We start from the raw sequence: 24,990 nt of genomic DNA on the forward strand, positions 1-24,990 counted from the left end.
GAATGGGTACTGGGAAAGGTCTGGAAGCTGGGGGTGGAGAGTGAGGATGGGAGGATTCCAGATAAAAGGAATAGAAATTCCAGAAGCTCAGAGGTGATATGGAGCACAGCAGTGGGGGAGGCCTGGAGCACTGAAGAGATTACTAGAGGCTGCACTAATAGGTCATAGCTGGGGACACAGAGATATAAGTTCCTACCCATCAGATGTCTGGAAGAGCTGTACACCCCAAACTCCTCTCTCCAGCCTCCTTCTTCAGATCAGCTTCTGGGTCAGCACCGATGGGTACGCATGATTACTCACGCTTTGTGTTTATATAATCTCCAAATCCATGTGGGATTTGGATTTTGATTCTGCCATTTCAGGGTCTGTAGGGGTCCACAGAGAGGGAAAAGACAGTTGTTGCTTCCAAAGGGCTTAAGGGCTGGTCACATACAGGAAACTTTCTGAGGCATTAAGAATGCTCATGTAAGAGGCCAGGCTCATGCCTGTAATCTCAGCACTTTGAGAGGCTGAGGTGGGCAGATCACTTGAGGCCAGGAGTTCAAGACCAGCCTGACCCACATGGTGAAATCTTGTCCCTACTAAAAATACAAAAATTAGTCAGGTGTGATAGTAGGTGTGGTGGCAGGCACCTATAATCCCAGCTACTCAGGAGGCTGAGGCATGAGAAATGCTTGAACCTGGGAGATGGAGGATGTACTGCACTCAAGCCTGGGTGACACAGCGAGACTTCGTCTCAAAGAAAAAGAAAAAAATAATCCTCATATAAAGTTTGCCTATGAAGGCAAAAGAGAAAAAAAACTAGAAATAATACAAATATCTAACAAGAGACAGGTTAAATAAGTAATAGCAATCTAATAAGGGTTAAGGAATTATTACAAATTATGAAGAACTTAAGAAATGCAGGCTGGGTGTGGTGGCTCACGCCTATAATACCCGTACTTTAGGAGGCCAAGGTGGGAGGATCACTTGAGCCTGGGAGTTCAAGACCAGCTTGGGACAACATAATGAGAGGCCAATCTGGAAAAAAAAAAGACATTGCCCATCTCTAGACCTCAATTTATCTGTGAGATGGCAGGTCAGGATGGAGATTATAATTTACTGGGGAGACTAAACCACAGCACAGTGATCCTGTGGTGCTAGCCCTAATTCAGGAGGTCTACACACAGAGGTTCTGAGGGTTCAGGCACTTGTCCACCGTCTGGGATCCTAACCAGTCCGTGACTGCAAATCCAGCTTTTCTTTTTTTTCTTTCTTTCCTTTATTTTTTGGGACGGAGTTTTGCTCTTGTTGCCCTGGCTGGAGTGCAATGGCACAATCACGGGTCACCCCAACCTCCGCTTCCCGGGTTCAAGCAATTCTCCTGCCTCAACCTCCCGAGTAACTGGGATTACAGGCATGTGCCACCATGCCCGGCTAATTTTTTGTATTTTTAATAGAGATGGGGTTTCACCATGTTGGCCAGGATGGTCTCTATCTCCCGACCTCAGGTAATCTCCCCACCTCAGCCTTCCAAAGTGTTGGGATTACAGGAGTGAGCCACTCGCCCGGCCCAAATCCAGCTTTTCTGAGTACACAGACTTCCATACTAAAACCTAGCTGCTAAGACCTAGCTTGGCGGGTTAAGCCAGGACAGAAACTAGGCGTCGGGCGGTAGATTACTCTAGGTGATGCCCGACCCGGGCCAGGGTTCCGCAGGACTCCCCTCACTTCTCGCCAGTGGCTTCTAAGGCCGGATGGCGCCCCTGGCAGGGACCCCTGGGATGGCAGCACGAGTCCAGGAGAAGGGGCACTGAGGCGGGACCCAGTTCTTCCGCGGCTCAGCCGGATTCGGGCTGCGGCGCTTCCAGCACTCCCCGAGGTGGGTGCGGGTTTCTAGTGTGGCGGCAGGGCCGGCCCCTATCTGCTGGGTTTTCAAATACAAAAGAAAGCCCTGACCTGCGCGGGGGTGGGGTGGCGAGTCACGATGACCCCGCCCGAGCCTCCAGGCTGTTACATCCGTCCTTAGCCTTCGGGCTCGCAATAGGAGGTAGGGAAAGGTGTGAGGGGCACTGAGGTCAGGGGACGAGCGAGAAGACCCGAAAGCCAGGCGTGTTCTTGGTCATTCAAGGCACCCCTATCTAATGACCATTAGGGTCCCAACACTCGACTCCCCACCTAAGTCCTATTCAGATAGTGACTGGGAGGGGGAGGGAGTTTGAGATCCTAAATCCCACCCTCTGGGATGGGAGCCTGAGGCCAGAGAGGGGAAGTGATTTCCTCAAGGTCACTCAGCAAAACAGCGCCCAGCCCGGGCACAAGCCCAGGTGTCTCCCAAACCCCTCTCCCCGACCATCATCCCCAGAACCCGGCTCCCCGGAGCTGAGGTCTCGGCGACTGGATTTGAGGGCAAAATGAGTGCGTCGGCCACCCCAAAACCGCAGGTCAAGATACAAGGGGAGTAGACGGCCCGGAAACCTCGCTGCGGGCGTCCCAAGCGCGAGGCTGCCAGGGCAGGGCCGTCCAGGGACGGGGGCGCTGGGTACCGGGCACGGGGCTCCACCTCCTGCGGGCTGGGGCGCGCAGCGCGCGGCCCCTTTAAGAAAGTTCGCTGGGCGAGTTTATCAAAGTTTAAAAACTTGCCGTGGAGAAGGGAGCGGGGGAAGAAGAGAGAGGGAGAGCGCTGACCCAGGCAAGAGAGAGTGGAAAGGCCCGGCCGGAGGCCGGCGCGCCGCGGCCCGGACCGGGGCGAGCCCGCGGTGGGCGGTGGGGATTGGCTACGCGTTCCCCCGGAGACCGTGCGGCAGGCGGGGGAGGGGGCTGGCAGGGCCCCAGCTGAGGCCGGTTCCGGCCCCCGCCCCCCGCCACCGCCCGGCGCCCGCCCCCTCCCCCGGCGCCCGCCCCCCGTCGCCGCCGCCGCCGCCGCGGGCGCACTCGCCGGTCGCAGTGAAAAGGCGGAGGCGGCGGCCGCTCCGGCTCCCACTGCCTCCCCCGCCGCACCCCCTCCTCACCTCCCGCACCCGCCAAACTTGATGTGACCCTGGCCCGACGCGGCTGCTGCCCCTCTCACCGCCCCGCGGGTCCCCCGCCACCCGCTCCGCCCCCGCGAGCGCACTGCTCCCCGCGCCCCTTCCCACTCCCCGCGGGGCCGGCGCCGCGCTCGCCCTCGCGTTCCTTCCCGCCGCCCCCTCCCCCGCACCATGAGCAACCTGAAGCCGGACGGCGAGCACGGCGGCAGCACCGGCACCGGCTCCAGCGCGGGCTCCGGCGGCGCCCTGGAGGAGGAGGTGGGTTTGTGGCCCCGGGACTTGCCGGGTGAAGCGCACGCGAGGCGGGCGCTGGAGAGGGCGAGCGGGGCCTGCCGCGCCGCGCGGGGCCGGGGTGGCCATCGCTCCCAGCGCCTTCCCGCCGCTGCTTCTCGGCCGGAGAGGAGCGGCCCGTGTCCGCGGGTGGGGGCGTGCGGCCTGGACTGCCCCGCCGGACAGGCATTGTCTCCCCGCCTTCTCGGGCTCGAGGCGGGCCGCACGCGCCTGCCGCCGTCCGGGCGTCCCGCAGTGGGCGAGAGGCGCCGCGTCCGTTCCACGCCTGCCGCCCGCGCGCCCTTGGCTCCCCACACCGGACCTGCTCGCCACCCTCCTCCGAGGGCGCACCTCCGGCGTGGCCAGGACCGCGCCTCGGCGGCACGGAGCTGAGCGGGATTAGCACGGCCCGAGGGCAGCACCCTCACTCCACTGCCTTTTCCACCCTGACCCCCTCCCCGTGACCTTGGAGGCCTGGGCCGGCCGACTGGCCGGCTTCTCGGTTCACGCGAGCTGTTGTCATGGGGGTGGGCGGGCTTTCTTCACAGCCCCAGAACCTGGGCTTTAGCAGAGGTGAGCCCACAATTTAATTAGTTTGGAAGGAGATGACTAAAGATACTCAGTTCTTCCCTCTCTTCTCTTTGGGTTTGTCCTGGCAGCCAAGCCAGGACCCCAAAGCTGGCCTGGGTGGGATCCTGCCAGGAGGGGCGAAATCATGTCGTCCACTGGCCATGTGCGAGAGGGAGGGAGTGTGAGGCGGCTCCGTGGAACTGCTAGCAGCTGGGTGGTTAATGGATGGTAGGGAGGATGTGTGTGCGGGGTGGGGTGCTGGATAAAAGCCTCAAAGCTATCAGTGAATAGGGACGAGGAGCTACGCTGGCGGAGACAAGAACTGGAGTGAAAGGGGACAGGCTTCGCAGGGCCTCTGGCCTCTGCTGCGTCATTCCAGGGGTGAGAGACCCTTCCTGCCCCTGCCCTGGCATGTTCTCGCCCAGGAAACCAAGGGCTGGTTATCCACCTTGGGCGTCCTTCCCCTTGGCCTGGGGGAGAAACCGCAGAGCCCCTGGTGTGGACTGGTGTTGCCTCCTCCCCTTGTGCGGGGGGTTGGTGCAGAATGGCGCCGGTGGCCCTCGGCTGGGCTGGGCTAAGCGCCGCCAGCTCCCACTCGGCAATTCAGAGACCTTCAGCTAGCCCCAGTCGATGAGAATCTAGGTCTGGATCCCCACTTTTTGGCGGAAGGGGAAGGGAAGAATATACAGCTGTGACATCTGTCCGCTAATGGTTTGAGTGTGGTGGGTTTGTTTGGGCTCCGCCTTGCCCTCCTTGTTCCTTGATGCCAACAGGCTCTTGGCTTTGGGGATTTTGCCCCCATCCTGACTCTACCTGGCTGTTCAGAATCTCCCTTGACAGTTGAGGAGGGTGACAGGGTTGCCAGCATACTTGGAGTCTCTGCTTGGCCCCCTGCTGTGGGCTGAAACTAGGGGAGAGCATGTCTCCTATGAAGCTGGGTGGGGACCCAGAACCCCACTTCTGCTGAAGGGTCGACTTCAGTGGGGAATTCACACGGCCCAAGAGGCAGTGACTGGGCAAACTCTCAGACCCACTGCTGTTGGGTGAGAAGGGTGACCCATGTGGCCATTCTAAAGTCTTGAAAAAAGCATTTGAGGTTTTAGCCACTCCTTTCTAAGTACCTTTTCTGGGAAAGAGGGCAGGATCTTCAAAAAGTGGAATCCCTACTATTCCTCCTTGGGGATTGAGATGGCCTGCGGCCCTATGGTGGTTTAAAGTCAATGCACTTGCGAAAGGGCATGGTGGGCTCGCATTTAGCAGAGGTCCAAAACGAAGGGTTCTGAGGGTCTCCTGGAGCCAGGTGTCTGTCTGGTCTGGTAAGGGAAAGGGTTGTCGCCCAAGCCCTGGTCTAGTCTTCTGAATAGTGGGCCCTGAGCTCCTCTGCTGGTGGCTCCATCTTGGATTGGTGGTGTAGGCTGGAACTGGAATCCTCTCTGTAGTTTAGATGCTCCCTAGGCAGTCAGTTCTGCAACCCCTAAGAGCCACCATCTGGAGAATCAGCGTTAGCAGTGGTGGTTTACTCCCATGGCTGACTCAGGCAGGCTCTTCCCAGTCAACTCTTGGAGACTAGTGAGAGCAAGCCCAGAAAACCAAGGAATGCTGCTGCACATCATAAGACCTCAATTCCTAGAGGCACTGGGTCACTGGAGAAGGGAGTGTATTTTCATGGTTCTGGCAGTTATCAATGGGGCTGCTTGTCCTGAACTTCTTTGGATAGCCTTGACTCTGCCTGTTTGCCTGCCCTACCTATAGGCTTTATCCATGTCATACCCATTAACTTCTCTTTCTGGACCCAGGGGTTAAGGATACAAGGAATAATTCTCAGCCTAGGAGGTGAGAAGGACTTGCCAGGAAGTGGTGGTATGTGAAATGCAATGGTAGATAAAATAAAGGCATATCAGCACATGGTACCATGGTGCTCCTGAGAGATTAGAGGTCAGCCTTCCCTGAGATGTGAGTGAGTAGGAGGAGCCAGGTTAGATCTGTGGGGGTGGAAAAGGCATTCCAAGAGGAGGGAGTCACATGTATAAGTGAGGGGGTGGGTTTGTGTAACCACATGGCTTGTTTGGGTAACTACCTGGAGTTTGCTATATTGCAGCAATATCAGGCAATGCAGCCATAATGAGACTTTGGGTTTAGGGCAGTAATGACTGTGGGATTATAGGAAAATTAGCATTTTTCTGCCACTTGGGAAGATGTGTTCAGAGCTTTGATACCCTTTGAAAGCTAAAGAGGGCAGTAGGGAATTAAGGGGAGGAGCTGAATGTCCCTCCCAATCCAGAGGCTCCGCTGTCCTGCAGGTAAATCTTGGCTGGAGCTAGAGACCACGTGAGGTAATACAGTACATGAACCTGCCCAGGGCAGGCTGTGTCAGTGCTGCCAAACTTCCAACCTAAACATGTCCTGTCTTAGTGATTCTCAAGGGATAACTGGGTAGTTACTGTGTCTCTGAGGAGGGGTAATTGTGATTTTTATTTTGAAAATGGAGACCTTGCTTCCTGTTGGCCTTCCGTATCTATGAGTTTCCCATCCACGAATCCAGTTGTAGATAAAAAATACAATCAAAAATAATACAAATAAAAACAACTATTTACATAGCATTCACATTGTATTAGGTATTGTGAGTAATCTAGAGATGAGTTAAAGTATCCAGAAAATGTGCATAGATTTTTCTTTTTTTACATTTTTTTGAAGGGGAGTTTCACTCTTGTCACCCACGCTGGAGTGCAATGGCGCGATCTCAGCTCACTGCAACCTCCGCCTCCCAGGTTCAAGAAATTCTTCTGCCTTGGCCTCCCTAGTAGCTGGGATTCCAGGCGCCCGCCACCATACCTGGCTAATTTTTGTTTTTTTAGTAGAGACGGAATTTCACCATGTTGGCCAGGCTGGTCTTGAACTCCTGACCTCAGGTGATCTGCCCGCCTCAGTCTCCCAAAGTTCTGGGATTACAGGCCTGAGCCACCGTGCCCATCCTTGTTTTGTTTTTGAGACAGAGACTCTGTTGCCCAGGTTGGAGTGCGGTGGTATGATTTCGGCTCACTGCAACTTCCTCCTCCCCCCAGGTTCAAGTGATTCTCCTGCCTCAGCCTCCAGGATTGCAGGTGCACACCACCATGCCTGGCTAATTTTTGTATTTTTAGTAGAGATAGGGTTTCACCATGTTGGCCAGGCTGGTCTTCAACTCCTGACCTCAAGTGGTCTCAGCTTGGCCTCCCAAAGTGCTGAGATTACAGACATGAGTCACTGCGCCTGGCCTGTGCATAGGTTATATACACGTTTTATATAAGGGACTTGAACATTGGGAGATTTTGATATCCAAGGGGGAACCCTGGAACCAATCTCCCTCAGATATCGAGGGACAACTAACAGTACGAGGTGATATTAAGTATAGTAATTTTTTTTTTTTTTTGAGATGAAGTCTCGCTCTGTTGCCCACGCTAGAGTACAGTGGTGCAATCTCCGCACACTGCAAGCTCCGCCGCCTCCCAGGTTCACGCCATTCTCCTGCCTCAGCCTTCCGAGATGCTGGGACTATAGGTGCCCATCACCACGCCCGGCTAATTTTTTTATATTTTTAGTAGAGACGGGGTTTCATCGTGTTCGCCAGGATGATCTCCATCTCCTGACCTCGTGATCCGCCCGCCTCAGCCTCCCAAAGTGCTGGGATTACAGGTGTGAGCCACTGTGCCCAGCCAAGTTATAGTAATTTTTAAAAACCACTTTTTTGAGGTATGATTGGCATATATAAGGCTGTATGTTTAGTGTATACAACTTGATGAGTTTGGAGATTGTTAGAGTAATTTTTAACTGGGAGGCACCCTGAAAGAGGGAGAGTGGTGTTTATACTATTGGGTTGAGGGAGGATATAAGTTTCTAAGAGTTAAAAAAGTTTTTGCCAGCTTAACAGTAAGCTATAGAAAGGCAGGGGTTAATGGCAGCTAAGGGGACTACAGTTTGACCTGAGGGGCTTGGCCCTTCCCTCCACCTCATCCCAGTGTGTCTGGGACAGGCCTGCTTCTTACAGGCCTGGTACCCTAGAGCCCATCATGTGTCCTCAGAGGGGTGTCAGGCAGTAGCCAGGGCCCTGGGACCACTGGGTGGCTTGAGGTCAGCCCTCCCTGAGATGTGGGTGAACAGGTGCTTAGACTTGTGTGGATGGAACAGGGAGGGGGGCGTGGGAGGTGGGGGATAAGGCACTCTAGATGATTGCGAGGTAATTCCTAGATCCAGTGTGCTATTTGGGCACCTCCCTTTTCTTTAACATCAATAGCATTTGAAAGCATCTGGGACATCTTGGTCTGCGGCTTTTTTTGAGTATGAGGGAAGGGAGGCTTCTCTGTTTCTGGGCACTCACCTAGAAGAAGGGCCAGGCAGATAGCAGTAGGAGGTCAGGTTCCCCTCCTTCCTGGGAGTTATCATGGATGTGTCCCCTCTACCTAAGTAATCTAAGGGAGAGGCTGTACTAATAATAGTGAACCTGTATATTGTATTTATGCCAGGCATTGTTATATGTACTGCACCATTTTAACTCTTTTTTTTTTTTTTTTCCCCTTTTTGTGGAGAACGGGGTCTCGCTATATTACCCAGGCAGGTCTCGAACTCCTGGGCTCAAGCTATCCTCCCGCCTCTGCCTCCCTGAGAGCTGGGATTACAGGCATGAGCCACCGTGCCCGGTCTTTATTTATTTACTTTTTTGTCTTTTTTTTTTTCTTTTAACTCTTAATTTAATCTTTGTAAGAGCATTATGAAGTACTTACATTATTACCACCATTTCATAAATGAGGAAAGTGAGGCACAGAGAGATTAAATAACTTTCTTGTAGCTATTAAGTGGGGAGGTTGGGATTTGAACCCAGAGTTTACTCTTAACCACCCAGTATACCTGCTATTGTGTTTTGTATTAGGGATTTTGGTGAGACTTCAAGGCGGGGGAGAAAAGGTATCTGCAGTTTTCTTTTGTTTTGAGATGGAGTCTTGCCCTGTCGCCCAGGCTGGAGTGCAGTGGTACGATCTGGGCTCACTGTAACCTCCGCCTCCTGCTTCAAGCAATTCTCCTGCCCCAGCCTCCCAAGTAGCTGGGATTATAGGCATGCACCACTACGCCCAGCTAATTTTTGTATTTTTAGAGTAGAGACAGGGTTTCACTGTGTTGATCAGGCTGGTCTCGAACTCTTGACCTCGTGATCGGTCCACGTCGACCTCACAGAGTGCTGGGATTACAGGTGTGAGCCACCACGCCCAGCCAGGTATCTGCAACTAAAATTTCTAACGGCTGAGTTTTGGGTGATGCCAACCAGAAACCCAGAGACTGACTCGGGACTAGTTTCCTTTGGGTTGGTGGCATCCCAAGACGGGTGATGGGGGCTGTCAGCCCCTGCTAGGAGGAGCCTTTCATCACAGGTACTCTTTAGAGTTGTCGTTGCATGAAGATAATAAACCAAGCCAGTTTTATTTTACTTTTTATTTTTATTGTTTATTTATTTTTTGAGATGGAGTCTCGCTCTCTCTCCCAGGCTGGAGTGCAGTGGTGCGATCTCAGCTCACTGCAAGCTCCGCCTCCCAGGTTCATGCCATTCTCCTGCCTCAGCCTCCCTAGTAGCTGGGACTATAGGTGCCCGCTGCCATGCCCGGCTAATTTTTTGTATTTTTTAGTAGAGACGCGGTTTCACTGTGTTAGCCAGGATGGGTATTTTTTTTTTTGAGCAGAGGCGGGGTTTCACCACGTTGGTCAGGCTGGTCTCAAACTCCTGACCTCGTGATCTGCCGTCCTCAGTCTCCCAAAGTGCTGGAATTACAGACATGATCCACGGCGCCCGGCCTTAAATTCTTTTTTTAATAAATGGGGTCTCGGCCGGTCGCAGTGGCTCACGCCTGTAATCCCAGCACTTTGGGAGGCCGAGGCGGGTGGATCACGAAGTCAGGAGATGGAGACCATCCTGGCTAACATGGTGAAACCCCGTCTCTACTAAAAATACAAAAAAAAGAAATTAGCCGGGCGTGGTGGCGGGTGCCTGTAGTCCCAGCTACTCTGGAGGCTGAGGCGGGAGAATGGCGTGAACCCAGAAAGCGGAGCTTGCAGTGAGCCGAGATTGTGCCACTGCACCCCAGCCTGGGCGACACAGCGAGACTCCGTCTCAAAAGAAAAAAATAAATAAATAAAATAAATGGGGTCTCGTTGTCGCCCAGGCTGGAGTGCAGTGGCATGATAATAGCTCACTGCAGCCTCGATCTCCTGGGCTCAAACGATCTTCCCACCTCAGCCTCCCTAGTAGGTGGGACTACAAGCACCACGCCCGGCTAATTTTTTTTCCCCCCGAGACAGAGTCTTGCTTTGTTGCCCAGGCTGGAGTGCAGTGGCACGATCTTGGCTCACTGCAATCTCCGCCTTTCAGGTTCAAGTGATTCTCCTGCCTCATCTTCCCGAGTAGTTGGGATTATAGACACCTGCCACCACGCCCGGCTAAGTTTTGTATTTTTAGTAGAGATGAGGTTTCACCATGTTGGCAGGCTGGTCTCGAACTCCTGACTGTAGGTGATCCGTCTGCCTTGGCCTTCTAAAGTGCTGTGTTACAGGTGTGAGTCACTACACCTGGCCCCATCTAATTTTTTATAGAGACAGTGTCTGCTTTTCTGCCCAGGCTGGTCTCAAACTTGTGGCCTCAAGCGATTGTCCTGCCTTGCCTCCCAAACTGCTGGAATTACAGATGTGAGTTGCCATGCCCAAGCAGTTTTATTTTAAATTCTCTACAAATGGCACGCTTCCTTATTTCCTGTACCTGGGGGTGACTACTTTCACATAGTCCTCCACTACCCTTTACTTTGGGCATTTTAACTAAAGAAATGATTCTTGCTCTAAAGAGCCATTTAGCTGATATTCTGGGGGGCATTCTTTTGTGTCTCCTTGTCCCTTCCTTTTCCACATACGGGCAGTCTGTTTAGTCTGCCCCAGAAAGAACCAGCTTGTAAATCCCACTCACGGAGGCCAGCCAGGTACGTTGACTCATTCCTGTAATCCCCTGCATTTTAAGAGGCCAAGGCAGGAGGATCACTTGAGCCCAGGAGTTCAAGAGCAGCCTGGGCAACGTGATTAAGCTCCGTCCTTACAAAAACAAAAAATTAGCTGGGTGTGGTGGTGCATGCCTGTAGTCCCAGCTACTCAGGAGGCTGAGGTGGGAGAATGGCTTGAACCTGGGAGGCAGGGGTTGCAGTGAGCTGAGATTATGCCACACTGCACTCCAGCCTGGGTGACAGAGTGAGACTTTGTCCCAAAAGAAAAAAAAAATCCCACTCAAGGCTGGGACATGCTGACTTCCTCTCCTCCCCATGTCCAGGGTGGGACAGGCAAGTGCTGTAAGTAGAGGAAGCCATGGCTTGTGGATGCTGAGCCTTTGCTTGGCTCTCATGCTCTCAACCCTTTTATCCCACGGGTCCTCAGGACAATCCTGAGAACTGGAGGCAGAGTGAGTCCCACCTGCCCTGAGTGCGGAGCTCATGGTCCAAGATTACCTAGAACCGAACTACCGAGCTGGGTACTGGATCTACTCTGGCACTGGTTATGGGCAGCAGCATCTGGTGTCATGTCACTTCCTCTGTCGTCCGCCCATGGCTGCCCCAGAAGGATTCACATGCCTCTGGCAAAATAATGAGGCAGTGGGGCAAAACCTGTCCCCTACACTTCAAAAACGATGCTGGCTAGCTGGGCATGTTGGCACACGCCTGTAGTCTCAGCTTCTTAGGAGGCTGAGGTGGGAGGATTGCTTGAGCCCAGGAAGTCAAGGCTGCAATGAGCCACTATCCCACCACTGCACTTGAGCCTGAGCGATAGAGCTAGAGAACCTGTCTCAAACAAACAAACAAAAAAGTAAAAAACAAAAAAAACACGGTGGCTCACGCCTGTAATTCCAGCACTTTAGGAGACTGAGATGGGTGGATGATCACTTGAGCCCAGGAGTTCGAGACCAGCCTGGGCAACGTGGTGAAACCCTGTCTCTATTAAAAATACAAAAATTAACCGAGTGTGGCGGTGCACACCTGTAATCCCAGCTACTCAGGAGACCGAGGCAGGAGAATTGCTTAAACTTGGGAGGCGGAGGTTACAATGAGCTAAGAGGTGACAGAATGAGACTTGGTCTCAAAAAACAAAAACAGGCCGGGCGCAGTGGCTCACACCTGTAATCCCAGCACTTTGGGAGGCCGAGGTGGGTGGATCACAAGGTCAGGAGATCGAGATCATCTTGGCTAACATGGTGAAACTCCGTCTCTACTAAAAATACAAAAAAAAGAAAAAAAAAAAAACTGGGCATGGTGACAGGCGCCTGTAGTCCCAGCTACTTGGGAGGCTGAGGCAGGAGAATGGAGGGAACCCAGGAGGCGGAGCTTGCAGTGAGCTGAGATTGTGCCACTGCACTCCAGCCTGGGCAATAGAGCGAGACTCCATCTCAAAAAAAAAAAAAAAAAGGCCACCATTAGGTGGGAACTGTGGGCAACCCATGAGGCTTCATATGCCAGAACCCGTCCACTGCCTGCCCAGGCACCGGCATGGCCTCCTTGTATTCTGCTTCTTCCCACATTCCACCCTTTGATGGAGAGAGTATGGTTACCTTTGATACGTGCCAACACTAGACAGGTGGCAGGATTGTTGGGCCTTCCCTTCCTGAAGAGTGCACTGATGGCTCTATCAGCATTGGAGGCCTCTGGAGTGCAGCAGAGCCTGGGCGTGGTGGGAGCGTTTGCCTAGGCCCATCTGCGTTGGCTGTCAGTCACTCACGGCCAACTGAGCAGAGGCTCTTGACTGTCACAAGCTATCAAGGCCGCCTCCAACCTCCAGGGAGGACGGGAAGGCCCTGACTTGGACCAGGCCATGGCAGAAGTCTGGAGTACTTAGCCCTTCTTTGTAGTTAACTAATCTCCCCCTCTCCAACTATCTTACGCTTTTAGTGCAGGTGGGGGCGGGGAATTAGGAGAGGATACTGGCATAGGAGCTGAGACCATTTCTTTTTTTTTTTTTTTGAGACGGAGTCTTGCTCTGTTGCCAGGCTGGAGTGCAGTGGCTCAGTCTTAGCTCACTGCAACCTCTGCCTCCCAGGTTCAAGTGATTCTCCTGCCTCAGCCTCCTGAGTAGCTAGGATTACAGGCACCTACCACCACGCCCAGCTAATTTTTCACACTTGATCTTAGCCAAAAGGCAGAGAAGTGATCTGGCTAATTTTTTGTATTTTTAGTAGAGATAGGGTTTGGCCATGTTGGCTAGGCTGGTCTCGAAATCCTGACCTAGTAATCCGCCCACCTCGGCCTCCCAGAGCACTGGGATTACAAGCGTGAGCCCCTGCGCCTAGCCCATTTTTGAAGAACTGTTGATGAAAAGGCTCTGTACCTTCCAGCTTTTGCCCAGACTGGTCCTTTTTTTTCTTTTTCCTGATACAGGATCTTGCTTCATTGTCCAGGCTGGAGTGTAGTGGCATGATTATGACTCAATGTAGCCTCGAGCTCCTGGGCTCAAGCCATCCCCTAGCTTCAGCATCCTGAGTAGCTGAGATCACTGGTACACGCCACCATGCCTGGCTAATTTTTTTTTTTTTTGAGATGGAGTCTTGCTCTGTTGCCAGGCTGGAGTGCAGTGGTGTGATCTCGTCTCACTACAACTTCCACCTCCTGGGTTCAAGGGATTTTAGAGTAGCTGGGACTACAGGTGCACACCAACACACCTGGCTAATTTTTGTATTTTTCTTCTTTTTTTTTTTTGAGATGGAATCTCACTCTGTTGCTTAGGTTGGAGTGCAGTGGCGCAATCTCGGCTCACTGCAACCTCCCCCTTTGTGGGTTCATGCCATTCTCCTGCCTCAGCCTCCCAAGTAGCTGGGACTACAGGCGCCCGCCACCACTCCCAGCTAATTTTTTGTGTTTTTAATAGAGATGGGGTTTCACCATGTTAACCGGGATGATCTCGATTTCCTGACCTCGTGATCCTCACATCTTGGCCTCCCAAAGTGCTGGGATTACAGGCGTGAGCCACTGCCCCTGGCCAATTTTTGTATTTTTAGTAGAGACGGGGTTTCCCCATGTTGACCAGGATGGTTTTGATTTCCTGACCTCCTGATCTGCCCGCCTCGGCCTCCCGAAGTGCTGGGATTACAGGAGTGAGCCACCATGCCCGGCCCCTGGCTAATGTTTTGACTTTTTATAGAGACGAGGTCTCACTGTGTTGCCCATGCTGATCTTGAACTCCTAGGCTCAAGTGATCCTTCCCACCTCAGCCTCCCAAGGTGCTAGGCCTATATGCGTGAGCCACTGCTCCCAGCCTGGTTCTTGTTCTTTTTTTTTTTTTTTTGAGATGGAGTCTCGCTCTGTCGCCCAATCTCGGCTCACTGCAACCTCCACCTCCCTGCTTCAAGCAGTTCTCCTGCCTCTGTCGCCCAATCTCGGCTCACTGCAACCTCCACCTCCCTGCTTCAAGCAGTTCTCCTGCCTCAGCCTCCCGAGTATCTGCGATTACAGGCGCACGCCACCATGCCTGGCTAATTTTTTTTTTATTTTTAGTAGAGACGGGGTTTCACCATGTTGGCCAGGCTGGTCTCGAACTCCTGTCCTCAGGCGATCATCCACCTCGACCTCCCAAAGTGCCGGGATTACAGTCGTGAGCCACTGCACCTGGCCAGTTCTTGTTTGTTTTTGTTTTTGTTTTTGAGATGGAGTCTCGCTTTGTCACCCAGGCTGGAGTGCAGTGGCACCGTCTTGGCTCACTGTCAGTTGCACCTCCCGGGTTCACGCCATTCTCCTGCCTCAGCCTCCCGAGTAGCTGGAACTACAGGTGCCCGCCACCGCGCCCGGCTAATTTTTTATATTTTTTTAGTAGAGACGGGGTTTCACTGTGTTAGCCAGGATGGTCTCGAGCTCTTGACCTCGTGATCCGCCTGCCTCGGCCTCCCAAAGTGCTGGGATTACAGGCGTGAGCCACCGCGCCCGGCCTCTTGTTCTTGATGTACAGTCATGGCCATATCCAGGCACAGCTTGCGGTGGAGGGTCCTACTATGTTTGTGGCAGGGAGCTGCAAACCAGAATGCAGGTTGCAGAAGCAGCTTCTACCTCTGAACAGAAACATTCTCCTGACAGGAGCATCATGTTAGGAAACATCTCTCCTGTCAGGTTTCATTTGCCTTTGTCAAGTGATGGGCTAGGTGTGGTGGGCTCGGGGCCGTGTGTTCATGCCAGCATAGCATCATGTGGTTTTTAAGTGTTGGAGGTATTGATTTAGGAGCTGGCAGTGAGGGGTGTAGGGGTCCTCTAGCCCAATGCCTTGAATCTAGTCCCTTCTGTGAGGTATTGTATGGCAGTGGTGGTAACTGCAACCCTTGCCAGGCACACAGGCAGGCAATAGATCCCTGTTAGCTGGCCACACAACACCAAGAAGGCTGCAGGAGATGGGTGGGCCTGGGAGGCTTCCATGCCGGGGTGCCCAGTGAACTTTGCCTCCGAAAGCCAAGTCCTGGCCCCTGGCTCTGTCTGGAGCCTGATGGAAAGCTTGCTTCAGCCAGCCTGCCCTGACACCAAGTTTGCAAGCACAGCTCATTCTCTGTTTGGTCTAGTTCCCTAAATGAGGTGTAGGTGAAGTGTACACGACAGGCTTTGACCAGGTGTGTTCCTGCGACATTAAGCCTTCTCTTCCTGGGGCTGGAAGTGGGTTGGAGAATGAGGTCTGAAGCCACCTTGTAGATGCCCAGCCCTGTCCCTCCTTTTAAAGAACTTTTCACCCTGGCTCAGTTCCCCCTAGTCTCTGTTTCCCCAACCCCTACACACACACACAGTTGGAAGTCTAGGACATATCACACATTATGGGGAAGAGCCCCAAACTTTTCAGGCAACTTGGACTTGAGCCTCAGCTCTGCCACTGGCCAGCCAGGCACCTGATCCCTAAACTAATCTCTGCATCTGTAAAATGGGGACTCCATACCTGTTCTACCTGTTGCTTAAAGGACTGTGAGCTTTGCTTGCTGATGGTTTGTGTAAAGGAATGAAACTACATGGTGCAGCCCAGGATGGGGCCTTATAGGCAAGCCCTGATAACATGGGATTTGGGGCAAGAGTTAGGATAGCAGGGGCAGGCAGAACACCAGATCCCACCTGAACCTGGCACTTGTCCTTACTATACTAGGCCAGGCTGTGGTGACACTGGTAAACTCTGGGGCCAAGTATCCTCTAGATGGGGGCTTCTTGGAAGGGGATCTGGGCATCGTCCTTGCCTGGGTAGCTGAGCGGCCCCAGAGCTCCTTACAGGAAGCATGGGAAACATGTTGTGAAGTGTGTGGATCTAGGTTCACATCCACTGTCTGGCTGTGTGCTGCTCGCTGTCTTCCCGTGTCGTTATTCAGAGCCTTATAAGTCCTGGGTCTGCGGGCCAGTCGCCACATTCCATCCACCTCACGTCAAGTGGCCATACTCAGAGGGCCTTCTTTCCTGTGGGAGGCATAAGAGCAACCTGCTGGTGCCAAACCTAAGCGCGGGACCCAGGCAGGACCCGATTCCCCAAAACACTCCCACCCCCACCCCACACCCACCACGGCGACCAAGACCATACCAAGGGTGTGACTGCCCTGAGGTTTCTGTTCAGCAGCCCTAACATTGGCTCTGCAGAGACCCCCCTCAAGCTCCCAGGCCCAGCTTGGTCTAGGGCCCAGAGCTGGCTCCTGACTTCCAGCTCTGTCCCCTTCTGTTCTCTGTTCACACCACTTCTTTGCCTTCTTGTGGGCAGAAGGAGTCACTGAAGCTCTGAGCAGATGGAGGACAGTGACTGAGTCTTATCTGAGACTCAGTCACATTCTTCTACTGCCCTTTAAAATGCCTGGTGTCATGGAGTGTCTGTGTGACAGGACCTGAGGCAAGTCTACTCTCCTGTAGCTGAGGCTGACTAGAGAAGGCCACAAAGCCACCTGCCATGGCCGGTGACAGGGCTGGGTCTTCAACCTGGGTTTCCTGACGTTGTTTTGAGGTTCTTTGTCTTTTGTTTGAAGTCTCGTCAGCGGATGTCTTCTGAGCTGGACCCTGAGTGCAGTGTCCTGGTTCTCAATGGGGTCTCTTTCCCTTGGGGGAGCCAGATCGGATCTGGGTGTGATGATGATGGCAGCAAATTCTAAAAACCTGTTCAGTGTCTTTATAACAGGAAAGCCGTAAACTTAGAAATGTAGGCTGCAGCTCATGTGCTCTGTGGTCTGGGCTGGTAGGGATGGCTGGGCCTGCTCCATCCACCCACCCCCAACCTCCCCGCAGCTAGTGGGACACGAGGCCACTCACACTCAGCTGTGGGAGTTGGCAGTCTGTCATTCAGTCTTGTCGTTGGCCTGTAACCATGAAGGACTCACCATGGCATCATCCAGTGGGACCACCCCCCACCCCCCTGCCACTGCCACCATCACACCTACCACAACCTTTTGCAAGATACTGTGTGTGTCCTCTGTGCTCATGAGCCGAAGACCAGGCCAGGTGCAGTGACTCACACCTGTAATCCCAGCACTTTGGGACTGTAGGCGTGAATCACTTTGGGATTGCAGGAGGATCGCTTGAGCCCAGGAATTCGAGATCAGCTTGGGCAACATGGTGAGACCCTAACTCTACACGAACTTAAAAAATTAGCTGGGGGCTGGGCACAGAGGCTCATGCTTATAATCCCAGCACTTTTGGAGGCTGAGGCAGATGGATCACTTGAGGTCAGCAGTTTGAGACCAGCTTGGCCAACATGGTGGAACCCCATCTCTACTAAAACTACAAAAATTAGTTGGGCATGGTGGTGGGTGCCTGTAATCCGAGCTATTTGGGAGGCTGAGGCAGGAGAATCACTTGAACCCAGGAGGCGGAGGCGGAAGTTGCAGTGAGCCAAGATCATGCCATTGCACTGCAGCCTGGGCGACAGAGTGAGACTCTGTCTCAAAAAAAAAAAAAAAAAAATTAGCTGGGCTTTGTGGTATGTACCTGTGGTCCCAGTTATTCAGGAGATTGAGGCAAGAGGATCGCTTGAGTCCAGGAAATCAAGGCTGCAGTGAGCCATGTTTGTGCCATTGCACTCCAGCCTGAACAACAGAGCAAGACCCTGTCTCAAAAAAAAAGCTGAAGGTCACTTGTTCCTGGGTAGCTTGGGCTGGCCCCACTGGGTCTGAGTGGGTTGGTGTGAGATCAAGGTCTGCAAAAGAGCATTGACTCGTGAGCTGGTTACTTGGGGACACAGGCTGTTTCTGACATGCTCGGTAACTGCAAGCAACTCGCTCGACCCCTAGGCCCTGGTTTCCTTGTCTAAAAATAAGGTTTCTTCCAGCTCAGATGTTCTGTATTTGGGTTGCTGCTGAGGGCTGGGAGTTGGGGAAGGGTGTGGGAGGGGCTTATAAGAGGCTCATTTTTCCCTTTTTGGATTTCCCTCCTCTTCTGACCCCCTTCCCAAAGTAGTATTTTCCATCCAGATGACACCAGGAGAGCTCACTCAAAGCAGTGGGTAGGGGACTTCTGAAGCACGCACATTCGTTACTTGAACATTGTGAGTGGGCGGTTGAAACATTCTTCCTTTCCAGATTGAATTCTAACTTTTAGAGATGCTAAAGGGTTGCTGCAAAAGTCATTTTTTTTTTTTTTTTTTGTAGGATATTTCTATTGCCTGCAGTGAGATTTTCCTGGGGTGTCTTCTATCCAAGTCCCAATACTGTGAGGCAGGAAATTACAGAAGGCCAGAGTTGGCCTCGAGGGGTGACAGTTCCTGGTGGGTTGGTGGGTTGTCTGTGGGTGGGGAAGAGTGGGGAGTGGTTCCAGTGGTTTCTTGCCTCAGTGTCCTTGGTGGAGAAGGGTCTGTTTTCTTTCTTTTGTTTTTGAGATGGAGTTTCACTCTTTTTGCCCAAGCTGGAGGGCAGTGGTGTGGTATCGGCTCACTGCAACCTCCGTCTCCTGGGTTCAAGTGATTCTCCTGCCTCAACTTCCCAAGTAGCTGGGATTACAGGCATGCGTTACCATGCCCGGCTGATTTTTGTATTTTTAGTGGAAATGGGGTTTCACCATGTTAGCCAGGCTCGTCTAGAACTCCTGACCTCAGGTGATCCGGAGAAGGATCTGTATTTTAGGTGGTGGTTCCTAGAGTTTATGGTCCTTTTGTGGCTATTCTAAGGCTAGGATTTGTCCCCTAGACTTAAAGCATAAGAGACTTTAATATCCCTGAGCCTACCACTGTTTTTGAAAGCAGTGTTTACCTTTTCCTTTTCCATTGCTTATAAAAGCCAGCACTTATGGAGCTTGTCCTCATGGTCACAGTATCTGAGAAGCTGGATCCCTCAGCATCGGGCTCGTCCTTCCCCTTGCAGAGGGAGACGTGCTTCTGGTGAGCGGCCAGGCCGCAGCCACTTCTGACCAAGTGTGGGGTCCCCATGGTCGTGGCTCCTGGCCAACCTGGCGTCCCAGTCCTGCTCTTCATGGAGGCTTTGCTCAGCTGCTTTGGCCCCTCCTTGTCCCCCACCAGCCTGTTCCCTATTCCTGCAGGACCCCCGTGTGAGCTGGGCCCTGTGTGTGCCCTGGGAGGACGGACCCTAAGCATCTACTGTCCGGGTCACTGGCCTTTTGTGGCAGCAGCTTGAATGCCAGGTCTGCCTATGGCAGTGTCCAGGGCCAAGAGAGACGACTACCTGAGCTGATAGAATCAGGCTGAGTAGGCCAGGCGCGGTGGCTCACGCCTGTAATCCCAGCATTTTGGGAGGCCAAGGTGGGCGGATCACTTGAGGTCAGGAGTTCAAGACCATCCTGGTCAACATGGCGAAAACCCATCTCTACTAAAAATGCAAAAATTGGCCAGGCGTGGTGGCACAATCCTGTAGTCATAGCTACTCGGGAGGCTGAGGCAGGAGAATCACTTGAACACGGGAAGTAGAGGTTGCAGTGAGCTGAGATGGTGCCACTGTACTCCAGCCTGGGTGACAGCAAGACTCCATCTCAAAAAAATTAAAAAATAATTAAAAAAAGAAAGAAACAGGCTGAGTCCCTTTCCATACAAGCCTGGATTTGTGCTGGTGTCTTGAGTGCTTCTGATACTTTGCTCCTGAAGGGTTGTTTAATTTGTTTTTTTCTGAAGATACTGAAATAAATGTCAGTTTGTCTGAAGGAAAAACATCACTGACACGTAGATGGGAATAGGTTGGTTGGAGCCCCGTCTTCCTACTTCTCTTCTCTAAAAAATGACCCCTTAACCTCTCGGCTGGAGAGGGCTGTGGAGGAAGAACATTTGGATGTCAGTTTGCAGCTCACACCTTCCTGAAGGAGAGGGCTGGGTGACCTGCGCAGCCTGGGCAGGCTCCTCCATCGTGGTGGGATTAGACAGCATGGTCCAGAAGCTCCTTCTAGACCTATTTCTACTGGGAGGGGATTCCCCATTCCAGAGGCCTCCAGAAACAAGGCTGAGGATGGGGAGCTCTACTTCTTGTGCCACCCAGGTGCTGCTCTCCCCTTCCCCAGGACCCAGGACTGAGTTACGATGCTGGAGCTGGGAGTGAGACTGAGGGGCCTCCCAGGGAGGTGGGGAGAGGTCAAGAGGTGGCTCAGGATGGGTGAGGTGGCTCACACCTATAATTCCAGCGCTTTGGGAGGCTAGGGTGGGAGGATCACTTGAGCCCATGAGTTCGAGACCAGCCCAGGCCACACAGTGATGCCCTATCTCAAAATAAATAAATAAATAAAAAATAAAAATAAACGTTTGATTTTTATTTAAAAATAAATATAGGTAGCTCCCAGGCACCCTAGGTCTAGTACTGGCTGGAGAGAAAGAGCTCAAGAACAGACAGGCCCTTCTCCCCAAAGGAGTCAGGCTTATAAACAATTGGCAACAAAGACCTAGAGGACTCCAGGAAGTGCCCGTGAGTGATAGCCCATGGGGTCCATGGACCCCTCTCCCACCCACCCACTCCCTGTGACTCTAGAGGGAAGACAAGCAGCAAGACTTGCTTCAGAAAAGAGCAACTCTGGGTGCCCCCAAAGCTTTGCTGGGCAGATACACAGTTGTGCCAAAAGTTGGTCAGTTCCCCTAGGTAGGCCTGGCACTGACTGGGACCTCCAGCAGGGCTGGGTCTGCTCCTGTGGGCCATGAGAGCCACACAGCCATGTCTGTGGTATTCTGTATGGGTACTCAACCCTGGCCACGTTCCTTGCCTATATTGTTGCTTGCAGCAGGTTCCACCAGAAGGGTTGTTCCTCAACAAGTATCTTTGACTGAGTTCTCAGGATCATCCTCCGTCTGTTCCCCAGGTCTCCCCCATACCTGCTGCATCTGACTACAGGCATACCTTCCAGCTGTGCTGAGGACCTGACTGTGCTCCCAGCATTTCTGCTCTTACTTCCCATAAGGGTGATTTTTTGGAAGGGCCATGGTTGCTCTTCACATTTTGGGTTGCTAGATGCTTCTGCAGAAGGGATGAGAGTATGGAAGGAGACGGGCCCACATGAATGTGTTTGGTGCCTTCCAGCAGCCTGAGATTGTGAGAACCACCCCATGCACTCTTCAAATGCTTTACAACATTTTGCGTATGTGCTGAATTCTTGTAATAAACCCATGAGTTTATTCTGAGTTAAACCCAATAGGCAGGACATGAGTTCTTTGGTTGAGCTTTCCTTCTTGTCATCAACTAGCTGTTGGTGCCTGAGTCCTTGGCTGCACCTACCCTTTATTTTATTTTTATTTTTATTTTTTAGAGGTAGGGTCTTGCTCTGTTGCCTAGGCTGGAATGCAAGTGTTGCGATCATGACTCACTGCAGCCGCGAATTCCTGGGCTCAAGCAATGCTCCCACCTCAGCCTCCCGAGTTGCTCAGACTTCAGATGCCTTCCAGCACGCCTGGCTGATTTTTTTGGGGGGATAGGGCCTTACTATATTGCCCAGGTTGGAACATCCAGCCTGTTTCCTGAATGTCAGGCCCTGTTACCCTGACATAGGTGCTATGGTGGTCCCCAGTACTGGCCTGAGACACAAGACTAGTTGGCTGGACCTTGGAGAAGTAACTGCATGTCTCTGTTCCTGCCATTGCTGAAGGATCCTGGCTGTGCCATCAGCTTGCCTTGTCACCTTGTTCTTGGCTTCAATTTCCGCATCTATAAAATGAAGGGGTTGAACTAGCTGATCTCCGTGATGTGTCTTCTATTTTGGACATTACCTCCCCTGGGGAAGAGAAAAACTAGACTCTAGTGACCACCTTAGGACATCTCACCCACATTCCCAGCTTCAGTCTGACCTGGACCCAATCCAGCTTCAGTAGACAACCTTAATAAGTGGCTCATGGCACTTGATGAGGGAGGTCCTTGTGCGGGTAAATGCAGGAGCCCTAAATGAAGCCAGCATTTTATTGCTCTCACAAGTAATGGAGAGAGTAAGGTGAGCTCTCTCAGTCTTGGAGGTAGATGGTGTTTGTGTTGTGAAGATAAAGAAACTGAGGCCAGGCATGGTGGCTCATACCTCTAATCCCAACACTTTTGGTGAGGCTGGAGCAGAAGGATTCCCTGAGCCCAGGAGTTAAAAACCAGCCCAGGCAACATAGTGAGACCTCCTCTCTACAAAAATGGAAAAGCTAGCCAGGCATTATGGTGCACAACTATAGTCCCAGATACTCTGGAGGTGGAGGCAGGAAGATCTCTTAAGCCTAGGAGTTTGATGCTGCAATGAGCTATGATAGCACCACTGCACTCTAACCTGGGGGACAGACTGAGACTCTATTTCCAAAAAAAAAAAAAAAAAAAAAGAGGCCAGACATGGTGCCTTACACCTATAATCCCAGTACTTTGGGAGGCCAAGGTCAGGAGTTCCTGACCCCAAGGAACTTCTTGAGGTGAGGAGGTGAGGTGAGACCAGCCTGACCTTAAGGAACTCCTTGAGGTGAGGAGACCAGCCTGGCCAACATGGTGAAACCCTGTCTCTACTAGAAAAAAAAGAAATAGCTGGGCATGGTGACAGGCGCCTGTAATCCCAGTTACTTGGGAGGCTGAGGCAGGAGAATCACTTGAACCCAGAGGGTGGAGGTTGCAGTGAGCAGAGTTTGTGCCACTGCACTCCAGCCTGGGCAACAGAGTGAGACTCCATCTCAAAAAAAAAAAAAAAAAAAAAGAAAAAGAATAAAAATAAAAAACTGAGATTCGGAAAGATGAAGTGGCTTCCTCAGGCCAAGCATGAAGCTAGAAAGCAAACTCCAGTGTAACTGAGGTCTGTCTTTGCCTTTTTTTTTTTTTTTGAGACAGGGTCTCGCTCTGCTGCCCAGGCTGGAGTACAGTAGCATGATCTTGGCTTACTGCAATCTCCACCTCCCGGGTTCAAGGGATTCTCGTGCCTCAGCCTCCCAAGTAGCTGGGATTACAGGTGTGTGCCACCACACCCAGCTAACCATATTTTTAGTAGAGATGGGGTTTCATCATGGTGGCCAGGCTGGTCTCAAGCTCCTGACCGCAAGTGATCTGCCCTCCTCGGCCTCCCAGAGTGCTGGGATTACAGGCGTGAGCCACCATGCCGGGCCCTCTCTGCCATTTATGGTATCGTTCTGCTATGCTGGATCACATCCGGTCTCTGGCTGTGAGTTTCTTCTCTGCAGGAACTGAGGTGTGTAGAGATGGGGGAGATCTCCAGTGCTTAGACCTGACTCTAGGGACATTGGGAGATGGAAATGTTTTGAGGCTTGGTTCCTGCCCTAGCTTTCTGTAGTCAAGGTGAGTGGTACCTCAGACTGCTGGGAACTGTAAGGCGAAGGGTCCTAACGGCCACTGTGGGACTTCAGAGGAAGGAAAGGGGAGCTGAAGACGCCAGAAAGACCTGAAGGCTGGATACCTTTAGTTAAGGAGTGAGGAAGGCGTGAGCCAAGGGGCCAGTGCAGGCAGCTTTGTGGACGCTTGTCAGGGCCCTGGAGTGGATGGGCTGGGTAGGCTTGATGGAAGCAGTTGTTGGGCGGCTTTGGAACCTCTTGTCCTCCCCACGTGTGGCTGGTCAGCCTGCAGAGCCCATGCTTCCCCCGCTCCTGGTTTGCCAGTTTCCCCTTTTTCTGCCCTCCTCACTCTGGTGTGGCCGTCATCCTAAACAAGTGTCATACAGAGTGGGTGGATGGCAGCACTTACCCACCCATGAGGCTGATGAGGCTGCCCTGTGCCACTCCCCGTGTCCTCACAAACAGCAGAGTCAGGGTGCCTGGTCTCAGGAGCCCTGCTCCTCCGTGAACTCAGCTGTGTGCCATTGACAAATTACCGAGTCTTTCTGGGTCTCAGTTTCCCTGTCTGTACAAGGGGGTGGGCTTTGAGATGTCATCTGCTGGGGTGGCTGGAATTGAGTAGGAACCAAGGCAGGTGTTTGGGGGTCACACTTGCTGTGACTTAGCCTCCCAGACTGCTCCCCACAGAGCATCTGTGCTCAGGCACACGGGCCCACCAGCTCATCCGTGACTGCCTTGATCACCTGAGAGGTGACCAGGGACAGGATGGGAGCTGTGGGGTAGCCTTTTGGACTCCATAGAACCCGAAAGATGGAACCCTGAGGAAAAGGGTCATCGGGCCCAGAGGGAATCCTGGAAACGAGTCTTGAGCCGGGATGAGGAAACAGCCCCTACACTCACCCCACCCCACCTCAAGCAGGAAACTCTGTGCTGAGAACTTGCTATTTAAGAGGCCTCTGGGGAGGTCTGGCCAGAAAGGAGGCATTTGAAGGAGGGTTTAAAATTAGCCCGGGTGAAATGTGTGACCCCTGGGTAGAGCTGAAGCAGAGGTTTCTGTGGGTCTGCTCTGGTCTGGGTCTTTGACTCAAATCATGTCCTGCTTTCCTGGGGAGGAAGGGGAGGAGAGAAGGGAGTGGTACTGATCTAGGTCCCTCCATCAGGGCACTGGCGACTGCACTCTTGGCCCATCCTCTGGGGGTGGGGTGTTGCGGGCTGACCCTGAGCCACCCAGAGGGCTTGGTGCTCAGGTCCTGTCGTCCTTTCCCCGCACCCATCACCTCTGCCAGGCTGGGCATGTAGTAGGAAGACTTGGGTTTTGGTTTTTTTTTTTTTTTTGAGACGGAGTTTTGATCTTGTTGCCCAGGCTGGAGAGCAGTTGTGCGATCTCGGCTCACCGTAACCTCGCCTTCTGGGTTCAAGGAATTCTCCTACCTCAGCCTCCCTTGTAGCTGGGATTACA

The 24,990-nt window shown here is 52.7% G+C and overlaps 1 protein-coding gene across 5 annotated transcripts in view; it reads left to right on the top strand.

Moving 5' to 3' along the window:
• The first annotated feature begins 2,879 nt into the window (after window positions 1-2,879).
• The window catches only part of RBPMS2 (RNA binding protein, mRNA processing factor 2), a 90,302-nt gene continuing 68,191 nt past the window's right edge, over window positions 2,880-24,990 (top strand). For 4 of the 5 annotated variants that reach the window (XR_004431944.1, XM_033189778.1, XM_033189777.1 and 1 more), the window contains exon 1: window positions 2,880-3,266. Coding sequence is in view for 3 of the 5 variants with exons in the window: in XM_033189778.1 (XP_033045669.1) it covers window positions 3,180-3,266 (87 nt within the window). In the remaining 2 variants the exon portion in view is untranslated. Of the gene's footprint in view, window positions 3,267-3,748; window positions 3,852-24,990 lie in introns of those variants that run through there. The other variant, XM_033189779.1, reaches the window with a different exon arrangement.

This window comes from Trachypithecus francoisi, unplaced genomic scaffold (genome assembly GCF_009764315.1).
Source record: "Trachypithecus francoisi isolate TF-2019V2 unplaced genomic scaffold, Tfra_2.0 Lachesis_group3, whole genome shotgun sequence".
NCBI lineage: Eukaryota > Metazoa > Chordata > Mammalia > Primates > Cercopithecidae > Trachypithecus > Trachypithecus francoisi.